The sequence below is a fragment of the Calliphora vicina genome, chromosome 2 (genome assembly GCF_958450345.1).
Source record: "Calliphora vicina chromosome 2, idCalVici1.1, whole genome shotgun sequence".
NCBI classification, from domain to species: domain Eukaryota; kingdom Metazoa; phylum Arthropoda; class Insecta; order Diptera; family Calliphoridae; genus Calliphora; species Calliphora vicina.
The window spans coordinates 103373905-103390622 of record NC_088781.1 but is presented as its reverse complement, the minus strand read 5'-3'; the positions used below and the strand labels follow the sequence as shown (position 1 = coordinate 103390622).

The 16718-nt window shown below is 28.2% G+C and overlaps 1 protein-coding gene across 1 annotated transcript in view; it reads left to right on the top strand.

Moving 5' to 3' along the window:
• Positions 1 to 10396: 10396 nt before the first annotated feature.
• Positions 10397 to 16718, top strand: part of LOC135950761 (beta-1,3-glucosyltransferase) — a 33800-nt gene continuing 27478 nt past the window's right edge. The window contains exon 1 of the mRNA XM_065500292.1: positions 10397 to 10466. Within this exon, the coding sequence (XP_065356364.1) occupies positions 10397 to 10466 (70 nt within the window). The remainder of the gene's footprint in view (positions 10467 to 16718) is intronic.

The following is a 16718-nucleotide window of genomic DNA, read 5'->3' as shown; positions in this document are numbered from 1 at the left end:
CTTAAGACTTTTGATAAACGTTTTTGAATAAAGGCCTAAAATTTTAAAAATTTAATAAAATCGAAAACCGCAAAAATCCGCAAAATGTTAAAATAGAATATAATACTATATATTCCCTTCTTTTATCAACATAAAATAGTTATTGTAGTGTTTATAAATCGGTTAACCGGTTAACCGAAAAACCGGTTTTTCTTCGAAATCTCGGTTTTTTGCGAACCGGTTAATTTAAAATGTTGATTTTCGGTTAACCGGTTTATCCGGTTTTTATCACTCGGTTAACCGGTTTTTAAAATTAAGGTCTAAAATTAGGAAATCTCATGGTTTTGTGCATTTTTTATATTCATTGTACACACATTATTGGTCTGATTTGAAACATAAACCACTTTCCAATACAAACCTATTTAGATTGATATTTTTAAAAATTACAATGATTCAAAATAGTAGAGGATGATGAGTTTATTAAAAACTTTTTCAGAATAAATTGCACATAATGAAACTATTAAAAATTAAATTCCGCATAATAATGAATCATTATAAACTTAGTGATGATTTTACCAAACGTTAATTTGAATTTGATGTGCATACCTTCTTTCAATCAATTCGTTAGCTTAGTGTACGAAGTCCTTTTCAGAAATATTACAGAAGAGACAAAAAACGTTCTAGTTTTATTATTTACATATTTGATATGATTTATAATGACAAATAAGCACAGCTAAGAAGAAGTGCGTCTGCATCTTATAGGTCCTTTTTTGGGATTTGTAATATTTTCTGTTTCATATCAGAAAGTCGAGGTGATAATAAATTTCAAAATTGTCAAATATTTAATTAAAAAATTAATTTACATTTTTTGGTTGAAATTTAATGAATAAATCAATAATTAAAGCAACTATTATATAGTTGGTAACATATTTCTACTCAATTCCATTTGACTGAGATAATAATTTTGAAATTTTTACAAAATAAAATGGACTTAGCACTTTAGTATATTCATAGTTATTTAATATTAACCATTTCTGACTACTAAACATTTTGGACATTTTATGTTTTCTACACATATATGACGGTTAACCGTTTTAACCGGTTTTTTCCATGTCGGTTAACCGAAAAACCGGTTTTCTAAAAAAGGCCAATTTTCGGTTAACCGACAAACCGGTTTTGTAAAAAGTCGGTTTTTTATAAACACTAAGTTATTGGCATTTTTGCGCAATTTATGCTTCTTTTTTACTTCCATAGAACTTTTTCATGTAAAAAAAATTATAATAATAGTTTGTTCGGAATTTACCAAAATTCATAATTTCTTTAAAAAAAAGATTACAAATCAGTTCCAACAACATATATCAATATTATTAATACAAAAAACTATTATATTCAATAACGAATAAGATATTTTAATAATGAAATATACACCTTAATATTCCATTTTTAATAGATATTAAATGTAGTATTTTTTTATTACTTTTGGCCGGCTGCTACTCTTAAACCAAAGCTTTTTTTGAAAAAATTTTCTGAACAAACTATATGTCGAAAGGTGACCTCTTTCCAATGACATATCATTTGTTTTGTAAAACGCATTTTTCATTTTTCATTTATCGCCACAAGTCACCATATAGCTGCAACTATGTGCAGTCTACAACATTCCGAATTTAGTATTAATTTCGCTCATGAGCTATATTGTTTCATTTATGATAATGTCCAAATTCCAAAAATTACTAAAATAAGAACATTATTACAAAATAATCTAAATAATAATATTAAAAATCCTCCTGCCAACATTTATCATAACACGAGTACACAACTAGTCCAAAAGAAAAACCTCAAACCCAAAATAAACCAACACGTACTACAACTTCGAATAAACGTGACACATATATCGCTGAAGTTACTACTAATATTTCTGACATGTCACACTCCGACTTCCACACTACTACTGAAATCGTAGCCAAAAATCAACCCTGGTAGTAGTACCACCACTACGACCAACACCAGCACAAAAAGACGTAAGGTAATGTTAAAGAAAGCTTCCTACATTTGTCCTCAGGCCACATGGGAGACCAAAAGCATGAACAACAATATCAGAACAAGTAACGCCAACAATAACTATGAGGATGATGCATGTGCCATGTATGCTGAACAAACTGCAAATGCAGCATCATCAGTGACATGTGTAAGAATTCGTGAGGGGAATTCTAAAAAGGGTTGAATACAATTTTTCAAAATAAAAACAAGTGAGAAATTATGGTTGGTCAAGGACCCTACACTGAGTAAATTATCAAAAACTTATTTCTTTTAAATTATATTTTTGTTGGTGATTTTCGGAAGGGGGCTTATATGGGAGCTATGATTAATTATGGACCGATCGACATGAAATTATGTAGTGCGATATCAAAATTTTTAAGATATTTATGTTGTTATATTGATTTTCGGAAGTGGACCTTATATGGGAGCTATGACTAATTATTTGTGTTGATATCTTTATAAATTAAATATTTATGATCGACAAGGTCCTATTTTGGGAGGACATTTCAATGGGGACTAGGTGAAATAATGGACTGATTTCAGCCAGTTTCAATAGGCTTCATCATTCGGTCGAAAAGAATTAATGTGACAATTTTGATCGAAATATCTTCGAAATTGCGACCTGTACTTTGCGCAGAAGGTTTACATGGTCAGCTATTCAGACGGACGGACTGGCGGACATCGTTTAGTCGACACAGAAAATGATTCTCTTCAAAAATTGTCTTCTGGAATCTAAACTAAAGAATTTTGTATACATAATTTAGAGCTGTATAAAACGTCATACCATATTATTTCCTGTATTAATGCTACCAAACTTTATATAGCGCACCAAAAAAGAATATTAAATATTACTCGCACATCAGAGAAAAAATAAAAATATACCAACAGCTTTCATAAAGCCATTTCGGCGAAAGGATTTTTAAAAGACGTTGAACAAGAAATTTAATTAATATACTTTCTTGTACGATGGATAAATTTTCACAGCATCTTAAAATAAATCTTTTTACACTTTTTAATTTTCTCACACATCTTATATACGCTTAAACTTTTTCTGTCAGTTTTAATAATATAAGAATATTTTCGATAACGTAAATCAACGTGAACAGTTTTCATTCATTTGGTCAACTTAAATTTAATTCTTATTTTGTAGATTCTTCTCAGAGGAGCATTAATATATTTCGCCGTTTAAACATGTATGAAATATTACAATGAAAGTTTGTCAATAATACAAACCACCTGGGCACCACACGCCAAACATGTCAAATATATTAGTGATTTTCAAGGTAATTTTGTAAAATATTTAAGGGCACTTAGGGTATGAAAATACGTTTATAGTTAGAACTGAAAATTAGTAACATCTTACGTAAAACATTTCAAATATTTTAGTGATATTCAAGGTAAGATATGAATTTAAAGGAAAAGTGAAGGACATTAACGGCATATTTAAGTATTTACTACTTAAATATATGATTAGAACTGAACTCAAAATTAATAAAGCAAAACATAGCAAAAAAAACAACACAAAGAGATAGATTTTTTATAAGATATATGGAATTATCAATATTATACTAAATTCGCTAAATATTTATGTATGTATATTTTTTCACCAATTGTACTAAAATAAGAATCAAATTTTAATTATTATTCATATTAATGTTGTCAAAAACTATAAGTAAACTAAGGCTAGTAAATTTGAATTTAAGTTGAATTTTAAAATAGTGTATACCTAAATTTTAATCATTAAAACAAACCTTTCATTGTAACCTTCTCAAATTCTTTGATCCTACTATTCATACAGTCACTGATTAACTGTTCATATCTAGTCTTTCAGTTTATTAGCGTTCCCCGATGTTAGGAAGAATACTAGAAAATCGGATTCGAAACTGTATCATGAAATTCATTGTCTTGTCATCCAACCAGCCAACAAACCAATCCAAATTATCAAATTTGAATTAACGATCAATCTTAGCTAGATGATCGTCATTTCTGAAAGTTGGTTGGTTTTTTTAAAGATATTTATGTGTTGAGTTTTCTACGCAGTTTTAAGAAATTTCTTTTACGAATTTTTTATTCAAAACTCTATTACATTGTTTTAAACATAGTGCAGCCATTAATTTGACAATGAATAATAAAAAGTTAAATACAAAAAAAATAATTTATCTTAAATTATGTAAAATAATTCCTATTACCATATTATGTTCTCCAACATTACATTACATTTTTGCTCAAAAACCAAAAATTGTTACATTACAAAAATAACAATGATAAGAAGGCTGCTTTGAAGGAATTATAAATGACATAAAATTTCTCCTTTAACCGGAATATTTTGTATTTCTCACATTTCCTTCTTCATTCTATTCATGTTGTTCGAAGTTCAACAGTTTAAAATTATATAAAACCACAATTTATATGCTTATACAGCATTTGTGAGGGCAGACTAAAAAGTTCTTGCATCTAATATATTGTGTCATAACAAAATTTTCAATGTTTTAATAAAATTTTCAATGTAATTAACTTGAAATAAAATCATATTGTAAACTATTGGTCTTGTTTCGGCCACATATTTGCTTATTTCTTTAAATTTTAACTCAAAAATTAATTTACTTTTTAATTCGATTAATCGACAATATTTGATCGAATAATTTTTTATTTTAATTTGAAAATATTATAATTATTTGAATAATTTTTATTCGAATGACAACCCTAGATGTAATAATCCAATTCCGTTCTTAGATAAGAAAGGTAAAATAACAATTCCTGATCAACTTTAAAATCTGCCAACACCGATTAATTTGAAAACAGAGAAATCGATTTTGTTACACTACAAAAGTTTGTTTTCGTTTATCGTTGAATTTTACATATTCGATCATATGTAAAATTCAACGATAAATTCGATAAAATCTTAACATACAGAAATGTTAATGACAAAGAAACCACTAAACCTACACTTGTGATTTTGATTGCAATTATTATTACTTCTTACCAAAAATATTATTTTTATAGTTCAATCAATAGTGATGAATTCATGAACCTTTTCCGGAAACCCTTTCCATTAAGGTTTTATAGTGCTTTCTGTCACTTTGTTTGAACAGGGAGTTCATCTCCGTTTAAAATCTACCACACTTTTGAACACCTTTTTTGTTCTCTTCAATTCTCTTTTAACAAAATCTCTCCACCGGCTTTAGCTACAGGCAGTTTGGAGGATTTGCCTCTCTCCACATTATTGTTCTTGTACCACTCATGATCTTTCTTACCATAGCGACAGGATGCCAAATCAGGCATAAAATAAATGGACACATTAAAAAGTCTTATAAATGTAAGCATTCTCTTTTGTAAACATTCCTGGATTAAAATTTCGGTATTTATAGAGCCCTTTGTAACAAATGTTTGGCTTCTGTATATTGCTTGCCACACAAAGAACTTTTTGGGAAAATTTTCTGCTTTTTAAACTTTTCTACAAAATTCCCTCGAGCATCAGCAACATAAAAACAAGCTGCGAAAAATTTTCCAGAACATACCGCAGGTATATTTTTTATAAAATATGACTTCAATTTCCGTGCTTTTTCTTTGGCCTCTAAAGGAACTTTTTGAGCCTTGAATATTTTTAAGACTGCATTGGCTTTTCGTACCAAATAATGCGAGTACTGAGCTAACCGGACTGCTTTTCTACCGGATGTGTGCTCTATTTATTGGTTTTAGAAACATCGTGTGGGCCATTCTACCTGAATCAGGTTTTCTATCAACTGACAAGTTCTCCCGATACTGTTTAATAACATTGGAACCAGCTTGAAGGCAGACTTTTGATTGCTAGGCCAACTTTTTGTAGGACCAACTTGGGTTTTGTTGAAAATATTTAACAATTTAGTACGTACTTACTTCTCGTCGCTCATTTTAATAAGATTAACAACAAATGAACATAATTGACATTAAAAATAATAACTGACATAATTTTCAAAGGTAACTTGATAGAAAAATCAAATAATATTTAGGTTAAAAGTTTTAAGGAAAACCAAGTGTTAAGGTTATTTTTATCTCACTCCTTGTATTCGTAAATGTTTGTTTTATTTTACTTCTGACAATTGTGCCCCATTCCATTGTCTCATTGTTGTACCCCATTGATGGCGCGGTATCTCCATTTTTTGTCACTGTTTAAAAAATGTATATTAAAAAGAGATAGACAAGATTGAAATAAGTAAAAATAAAGCCTACATATTAATCGAATACTTAGTCGAATAAATTATTTGAAACCACAACAAATTCAACAATATATTTTATCGTTTTTATCCCTTTTACAATATATGTATCAGCTGACTCGTTATGAAAGGATTTTTTTTGTTTTACTTCGCAGCATGTTCGAGTATTCAAAACAATTTCCACATGTAGGAATTAAATCGAGTACATGAGAACCCACACACATAGTATGTGTATTCACATTTCAAAGTTTATAATAAGTTGTTAACATGTTCTTCAAGCCCCTTTACACAATCACATTTTACGATTTACTTTTGGGAAAGTTTTGGTTTTTTGAAAATCATAAGAAGATCGTCTAAAAGGGAACAAAAGGAGTTCAGAAGCAAGTAAAGAAAACAAAAAAAAAAGCTGAAATAAATACAAAACCGAAAAACAGGAATAGCAAACATATTTGCAATATCACGTGCAATGCACTGCGAACTATTAAGGTTGCAGGATACTGGCATTTTTTGTCTTTATTTCCGTTTTGTTTAGTTTGTTTTCCTTCATCCGATAACAGTGTTTGTACCCATAACTAGCAAAAACCAACAAGAGTGAAAATACATACAATGAATACAATGGCCCACTCTTAAGGTAGGATCACACGATTGCCGCAATGCACCAATTTAATACAATTTTTATTGTGCTGAATTGGGGCCCAATAAAGAAATTGTCCCAATCAAATTCTCTGCAGTCACATGATTGCCTCATTTTATATAAATTTGATTGTCGTTAATTGGCGCAAAGCGATATAGTGGCAATAATTGTCGCATTCCAGTCACACGATTGTTCTAGTTTGCGGCAACTCAGAGAAACAGCTGTTGTCTAGATGTTAAATTTTGTTTTGTTTACATAAATGTAAAAAAATCTAATTGTGAAAAAATTATTTGTTAAATAAAAAAAGAAAATTGCGTCGGCCTTAATTATCGTATAAAAAAATTAATAAAGAAATGTTAAAAGATGTATGTGGGTCAAAGAGTGGCTCACAAAAAGAATATTTCTTTTACAAAAATGAATATTGGCGCTAATTGTCCTCTTTGATTGCCGCACTAGAACACAATAAATATTGTTGTATTTTTAACTTTTTTATTGGTGCATGTTGCCTATCAAGCATTCACATGATTGCCGCACCAGTGTTGCATTTGATTGGGCCAAATAAGCACAATATTGTTGTGGTTTGACATATGAGCCAATGAGTTGTGAAATCACACGATTGACGTATAAAATAGACCAATAATTGGTGCATTGCGGCAATCGTGTGATCCTACCTTTAGGCAGTTGATACAACTGCACTTCGTTCTCTATCAATCATTTAGTAACAAATATTGCCACATTATCGCAATTTAGTTTAGAGTGGTTGGAACATTCAATATTTCTATTTATTAAGAGTTTAATTTTCAAAGATTAACATTGACTAAGCTTCGATTCCAATCGAACTAACTCATTATCTTTTACATATACATTTACGAATCTTCTAAAAATCCTAGATTACTGGAAAAACACTTTTGTACGCAGTAATATAGAAATGCTCTTATAAAATTTATGGAAATTAAAACGTTATAATTCAGCCTGAGCAACATTCTACAATATTTTGCCAAACAATTTAGTTTGTCCAGATCTGCATAACAACTACTTCTGCAAAGCAAAAGTTACAACTGCAATATTACAAAAAAAAACAACCAACTGTTGACTTTTTATTTTATTTTAATACGTTTAAAATGGCTTAAAATAACAGAGAAGTTTGAGATTTAGAACATTCGATAACTGTAAGCGCATACTAAATAGATAGTTACTGTGTTCAAATGAAGTTATCTTCCACACAAAATGCGAAATCTCTTTCTAAAGTACATTCATACACGCACTCGAACAAGTATAGTTTTGGCCACATAAATTTTCCCAGAAATATAAAAACAGTAGAAATAAAGGATTTTAAAACTTCAGGCATAGAATAAATACATAGAATGGAAGGAGAGAGAAATTTCAGTGAAAAAAATTAAATAAAATTTATGTTTCATAATATAGCGGGTTTGATACTACAACAAAATACGCGGCAATACCTTCTCATTACTTAGGTTTTTGACAACAGACTTTGGTTTTTGTCACTCGGTTACCTATCTAGTTGTCATCTGTGACTTCAGGTTTACATTTAAAATGTTATAAATACATTTAAAAGCAAAGGTTGTAGAACGAAAAACATAAAAACGATAATCTGTAGTAAATAGTTTCAGGCCATGTTCGTACATCCACCTAAAGAAAATATAATATAAGTCTCTTATCTGACAAAAAACACTTCCGTACGTGATTTATTTATGATTTATATTTAGAAATGGCTTGCTTTCTTTCTATTAAGTTAACAATTGCAAGTTGGGTTTTTATCCCGGGAATTCCCGGTACAAATTTCCCGGGGAATTTTGCCAATTTTTCACTACCCGATTCCCGGGATTTTTAGACGGGAATCCCGGGAATTAAAAACTGACATAGAAAACAAGTTATAGCTATATTTTGTTCACCAAAAAACAGTGAAATGTTTTTTACAGTTTTTTTGCCTATATCTCGGCAAATCCCGCTTATTATTATTATTTATTTGGGGTTTTTCATATGAAAATTTAAAAAGAGAGTTTAATATTTATAGAATTTATTTCTTATTGAATCATTCTAATTTCTTTAAATTTCTTCTTCAAATTTATAACCAAATATGTAGCTTCAAAAATGTATTAAATGATTAAATTTTTCTTCAATTCAAATCTAGTACAAAAAGGCTTAAGACAATTTTTTCAATTAATTTTGTAAATGCTTTGATTTAACAAGAATTTAATCATTCAAAGTTGGAATAAATTCTGTTATTAATCAACTTTAAAATTAATTCAGTTTAAACAATGGCATTGGAATGAAACTAAAAAATTAAATATTACGAATGGATTTATGGAATGAAAGGCTGACATTTTTTAATTCCGGATTAAGATTTTAGTGGATTAAGCTGAAATTGTATTAATTAATTTGAAGCTCTGATATTTAGTATTTATAACACTAAGTTTTTATATGAAATTTGGCTATAATATTCCTAATTTACAGTATCATTATATATTTTGGGAATAGCCCAAATGTATAAAAAAATTTCCCGATTCCCGGGAATCAAAATTTCACATGTTATTGCCGATAGGGGTGAATATGATCCTGAAAATCTTATAGAATATTTTTTAAGAGTTTTCTTAATTACTTTTCACTTTCTCACAATTTGCCTGAATAATTAAAAAATTGTGCGTATGCTGGTTTTACAACGGTGTTAGAGCAACTCGAAACCGAATATATTTTCAATAAAAATCTAGAGATTAAAAACATGACATGGAGTTGATCTAATATAGTTCCATTTCTGATGAACGTTTGCCGAGAGATCTAGATCTACCAATAATATTAAATATAAAAGTTTAAAGTCTAAACTTAGAATATCTTAACCAAAATTTATTGACCACTGTTCATTGAATTACATATTTGATCATTATAAATTTGAATTTAAAAATTTGTAACGGCGGATTGCAACATTCATCATGTTAATAAACATGTTTAAGCTATTAACAATAAAGCTGCCAAAAGCTCTATGTGATCATTGTAGAAATACAACATTCCAGTTTTGTCCGTTAGATAATTCATGAAACTACTAGCATATGACAATGTGTATATAAATAGTAACAACAAGCTGCAGAGAAGTCATTCTTTTTTAAGCGCTGTTAGAGTTAACATCAAGAAAGTGTGTGTATTAAAAGAGAGTGACTATTTAAATTGTTGTGTAAATTTAAATTGAAAAAGAGGCTGACATATAAATGATCGGAACTTACGAATTTGAGCATAAATAAGAAGTATGAAGCATGATGGAAAAATTTAAAGAAGTCAACGAAACTTCTAGAGCCAACAACGAGAAGCTGTTAGCTGTAGTTAAAGCTAAAGTTCATGAACATATTAGACAAGCTCAAGAAACATCTCCTTGCTGAAGTTAAAGAAGAAACTAAAAGAATGGAAATTTTATTTCAAGAAACTTCTAGAGTAAACAATGAAAAATTGTTGTTTCAGTTCAACAACGATAAACTCCTAGCTGAAATGGAATCGAAATTTCAATAATATTCTAGGGCCACAAGTGGATGCTATTGACAAGAAGATGTCAGATTTAGAGAAGGGTGCCGATAAAATACAGCATGATCTAGAAATTAATGTGTATAATATTGAGGGTAAATTTTTTTGGTCAACAGGCGTATAACAAAAACGTTATCTACGAAAAATTCTAAGAAAATTTCCCCAAGAAACTATGGGTTTAATATCAAAATCTATCTCCCACTGAGAGACTTCAAAATGCACGTTTAAGAAATTTTACTGTCCAACTTTTTACAGTGGGTGAAAGGTTTTGATTTTTTGAATGAAAAAATTTTGTAAGTTAATGCCTGAGAGAGTTCTTATTGTCAGAGTTATATCGTGAAATTTTATTGGGATAATTTTTGTTGAAGATCTTAATCCTCTATCACCACTTTAGGGGTCAATTTGAAAAAATTTTTCGAGAAAATCAATAAAAGTACTTTAAAAAAGAACATTTAAGGATTAAAATATTCTACGAAAAGTTTGCCGGAAAATTTTAGTGGAGATCACCAAAGATACCAAAGTTGTAAAAAACTCTCCATATCCGTAATGCAGCAGAAAAATAGCAATCTTACTGGTTGTGGGTACATCAACTTTCGGAAGTCTATCATTTAAAGCAGTCGTTATATTCAAATTAGTAATGCAATTTCGATTTTTTTTAAGCCAAGTCACATAAATTATATAATATAAAAACTCAGATAATAAAATGTTTTTTTCAGTAAAATATAAATTTCATAGGGTTCTTAACATAGCTGTTACTTGTGAATAAAATACAAAATATAAATATTTTTTATATTATTTTAGTTTTTGTTTCCAATTACAAATATTTATTTTCCAAATTATTTATTAGTTAAATATAGTATTTGTCTAATTTATTAATAATATTTACAATTAAATTTATGCATATTTATATCTTTTAAAACCAAATAAATTATAAATAAAATCATTTTATAGTAGTTTAATTAAATTATATTGATATTTTTTTAGAAAATAGTAAAATTTTATATATTCAAATAAAACAAAGTTGAATAAAATTTAAATTTATTTCATTTAGATACAAATAAAATCAACTAATTTCTTTGGAATATTTATTCAAACAAAACACAAAAAAATAAAATTATTCAAACAAAAAATGATTGAATAGAAATAATTCTAATAAAACTTTAGAAATATTTTTATTTCTCACAAATTTGAAACAAATAAATTAATTTTTCCAAAAATTACTGAATAGAAATAATTCTAATAAATGTTAAAGGATATTTTTATTTCACAATAATACTGATGTAAAATGTCTTCTGATTGCATTCTGAGTTGAAAAAGTTATTTTCGAAACGAATTACAAATTTTTTTCAGATTTAACTTGTTTTTTCTTAGTTTGGGAATGGAAAAATTCCGGGAAATTGGAACCCTAGTTTTTTTTTATTATTATTATTTATTTTCAACAACCTAGCCTATTGGCCATAATCGGTTATAAATTTCTACTTAAAAAAATCATTGATTATCTCTAGAATATGGACACAGATTAATGGTTTCAATTGGAGGTTTATTATTAATTTCAATTGTGAAGAACAAAATTCATGAATTATTTTTAAAAACTGCTTTTAAAGTAACTAGTTGTTCAAAATGATCGTCTTACATGGCATTCCTCCTAGGGCTATTTAATAACCCTGCAAGCGAAATTAGACGTTCAAAATATCGTTGAATTATTTTTGAGCATTGCTTTTGTTTATTTATAGCAAACTAAGGATCTTTTTCATAATCCTCGGAAGAAAAATCTTTATCGTCCGAGCTCATTTTCACAAACAAAAATATTTTTTTATAAAATTTTTAAAAAATTTGTTGTTAAAATATTTGACTTTATTTTCACAAATAAAATTATTCAAAGAAAATTTCTATGAATAAAAAAGTATTCCAACATTTTTGGTTGATTATTTAAATATTTTTCTTTTTTTGGAGAAATAAATTTATTCAAAGAAAATTGCTTTGAATAAAATCTATCAACAAATTTTCGAATAAGTAAAATAATATTTTATTCATATCTAGTTGAATAAACTAAATTAATATTTAATTTTTACTATAAAAATACAATTTGAAAATAATTATATGATATCATATTGATTAGAATATTTTAAAATCTATTCATTACATAACAAATAAAATACAACTTATTGTTACTAAAATACTAATAATATTATTATAATTTTATAAATTTTTATTCAAAACTTTTAAGTATAATTAATTTAATATCGTATTCTAATGAAATCAAATAATATTTAATGATTTATATTCTAAATAGATATATTTTAATTAGTATCCTATTTTGAATAATATAGAATGATTTCAATATAAATTTATTTTTTCATATATAACTAAAATTCAAAAATAATTAAGTTTTTGGAAATATTTTGAATAAAAATATTCACAATTTACAGCTATGGTTCTTAAACATATTTAACAGAAGTTATAATTTTAAATGCACTTCTGTGTCTAAACATATTGATTTATTATTTATTTTAATCGCAAAAACTTATAATAGCAATCACTAACAGCAAAAAACTTTATTTTCCATTTAATTTGTCAACATTTGAAAAATAGGGTTTTTAATGTTGATGCTGTTACTGTTGCTGCAATTAACAAGTTGTTGTGAGTTTAACCACAATAAAACAGATTTGTTTAATGTTTTTTTGTTGGGCCAAACAACAGTTGTTGCAACTACAACAATAGTTTAATAACAAAAAAAAACTTTTCGTTTTGTTGGTTTAAATATTTATGTTTTTTGTAGCCTTTACCATGAGCGACAAGGGCATATATAAGTTTGTAATTTCTACATTTTTCATAAAGTGGGAATATATTTCATAATAGTTATAGACAGCGGAATCGATAAATCATAAGTCATCCGCTATATTACATTTTTATACAATAAACATATAGTCCAGCTGGTCTGAGTTTTTTTTACAGTGGGCCAAAGTTTAAATTATACTAAATGAAAAAAATTTTGTAAGTGAATGTCTGAGGGAATTCTTATTGTCGGAGTTATATTGTGGAAGTTTATGGGGATCATTTTTGTGGACTCTTTCGACAAAATCAAACAAAATCCTTTCAAAAAGGACATTTAAGGATTAAAATATATGTACCAAGAAAATTGTTGTCGGAAAATTTCATTGTAATTTCTCTTAATTACCAAAATTACAAGCCACCTTGGGTCTCACATTTTTTAAAAAAATCGCCATTGAGCTAAAATTTAAAATGTGAATAATCCTTGGGAAGGTCTACATAGTTCAAGAAATATTTAGGTTTTTTTTTATACTTATGGCGGACATATGATCGATTTTTTTTAGATGTTCCAACTTTGGATACATATTACTTTTTATAGAAGTTTATTTTAAGTTTAATCGGAATTCTATCATAATTATAGATGATATTTAAAAAATGTGAGACCCAAGGTGGCGTGTAATTTTCTTAATTAAGCGTAAAAAATTTTTTGGAAACAATTTTCGTAGAATATTTTAATCCTTAAATGTCCTTTTTGAAATTTTTTTTTTGATTTTCTCGAAAAAGGGGTCAAATTGAACCCTAAAGAGAGAAGTTAGAGGGTTAAGATCTTCCACAAATAAGATTCATTTAGTATAATGCTCCCTCGATGTAAAAAGAGACCACCTGTACTATAAGTTTATTCTACAAAAATGATCTACTCAACAGAATTATAGGGTCGCTATTCAGTTCCAAAAATGCGGTTGGACAGTGTTATTTTAAACTTGTTATACCCTCCACCACCATAAGTGGTGTATGAGGGTATATATAAGTTTGTCATTCCGTGTGTAACATTGTGAAATATTCATTTGAGAACTAACAAATATATATATTATTGATCCTTATGAAATTCTGTCTGTCTGTCCGTCTCTGTAAAACACGTTCACGTGCAAAATACGCAAACAAACTTAGTAGAGTTGCAAGAAAAATGTTTATTATTGTCCTAAGCAGTTTGGTATTGAAAATCAGCGAAATCGGTACAGTGGAACCAAAGTTATGAATTAAAATGTGGGACAACCTCAATATTTTTGTAAATATATTGCAGCTAATATCATAAAATTTTGCACTCGTTGCTTTTATGATGAAAGGATTAACTCTGGTGAAAATTATAAGAATCGGTCCATGTTTTCTCCTAGCCCCCATAAAAATTTATTCCCGAAATATGGTTATATGGTCTATTCTATGCCTACAGAATAGGAATATCCAAAAAAAATGCAGCAAAAATAAGTTTCGTGGTAAAAAAAATTATATTACAAAATTTTTCGTGGATCGGCCCATATTTGAACATAGCCCCCATATAAAGTACACTTCCGAAAATCTCTTAAATAAGCATAAATGTCTTATAAATGTCGCTATTAAGTTGAAATTCGACACAAATAATCCCCATGTATACCAAAATCGCTGTACTCAATTCTATGAAGATCGGCCGATAATTGGTTATAGTTCCCATATAAGAACCACTTCCGAAAAACACAATAACCTACATAAATATCTAAAAAATATCAATATCAAAACAATATTTCACACAGATCCGTAATTTATATTTAGAAATCATACTACAGGATTTTGTGAATACCGGTCCATATTTGACCATAGCTCCCATATAAGGTCCACTTCCAAAAATCAGTTAAGTACTCATAAATCTCTTATAAATACCTTTATCATGCCAAAATTCGACAAAAATAATACATATATATCACTGTACCAAATTTGAAGCATAAGGCCCATATCCGAAAAAGATATTCACCTTAAAAAATATTTAAAACATATCGATATCAAAATGAAATTACGTACAGATCAGTAATTTGTATCCAGTAATCATACTTCTGGATTTTGTGAATATCGGTCCATATTTGACAATAGCTCCCATATAAGGTCCACTCCCGAAAATCACTAAAATCCTCATAAATTTTTTACAAATATAGTTATCAGGTTGAAATTCGAAACAAATTTATTCAATATGTACAAAAATCGATGTACCAAATTTTATGATGATAGACCCATAATTGGTCATAGCCTCCATATAAGAACCACTTCAGGAAAACACATTAACATGCACAAATATCCAAAAAAATCTATACTGAACCAAAATTTTACACCGATCAGTAATTTGTATCCAAGAATCGTACTACACGATTTTTTAAATATTGGTCCATAATTCGGCATAGCTCTCACATAAGGTCCACTCTTGTTAATAGCGTTGTTTATATGAAATTGTACAAAAATAGCACTCAAATACTTAGGCCCATAATAGGTTATAGGTTCCATATATTGAACCAAAATAGTACACAGATCAGTAATTTTTAAAATCATACTACTGAATTTTGTGAATATCGGTCCATATTTGACAATAGCTCCCATATAAATACATAAAAATCACGTTAAAATATTTTATGACAATCGACTCATAATAGGTCATATCTCCCATATAAGTCCCAGAACCCAATATCTTGAAATTTGTCTAAATATATTTGTATGTATAGCCTTTTTTATAATCTGTTTCTTCAGTGAAGAATCTTCACTTGAGGTTAAAAAGAAAAATTTTGATCCAAACGTATTAACTTATTATTAAGTATATAAATTGTTAAATTTCATACGTTCTAATAGGAATTTCAATTATAAATTGCTGAATTAGATCTGCGTAAACTAGTCTTACTAACAATTGTTATATTATTTCAGTTGTTATACCATCATATTTAGGTGGAGGGTATTTAAGATTCGGCACGGCCGAATATAGTACTCTTACTTGTTTTTTCATTTAGTATAATGCTCCCTCGATGTAAAAAGAGACCACCTGGACTATAAGTTTATTCTACAAAAATGATGTGTCAGAATTATAGGGTCTCTATTCAGTTCCAAAAATGCGGTCGGACAGTGTTATTTTAAACTTGTTTTTAATTTACTACTTTCATATGACCACATATCGTATAAGTGTTAAACAATAATTATACGTTACGTATACGCTTAATATTGCAGTTCATAATGTGCAGCTTTTTAAATAATACTCCGTTATGTTGGAAACATTAGACATCAAATGACGTGATTTCGGCTTTTAGTATATTACCATATTTAAAAAAATACTGTTCTAATTATTCGTAGCAACTCTTTATCAAATTTTTGATACGTTTTAGCTTCCTGGCAGTATTAATAAAAAACTGATATGCCTTTGGTTTTGGTGTAGAAGTCCACCTAATTCCCACTGATTTCATGTGCACAATGATTTAGTTGAATTATATTGTAATGAAATGTTGCCTTTTTGCGTCTAGTTTATTTTGTATTTTTGCTTCTATTTTAAAAGATTATTTCGTATTATTTAAATT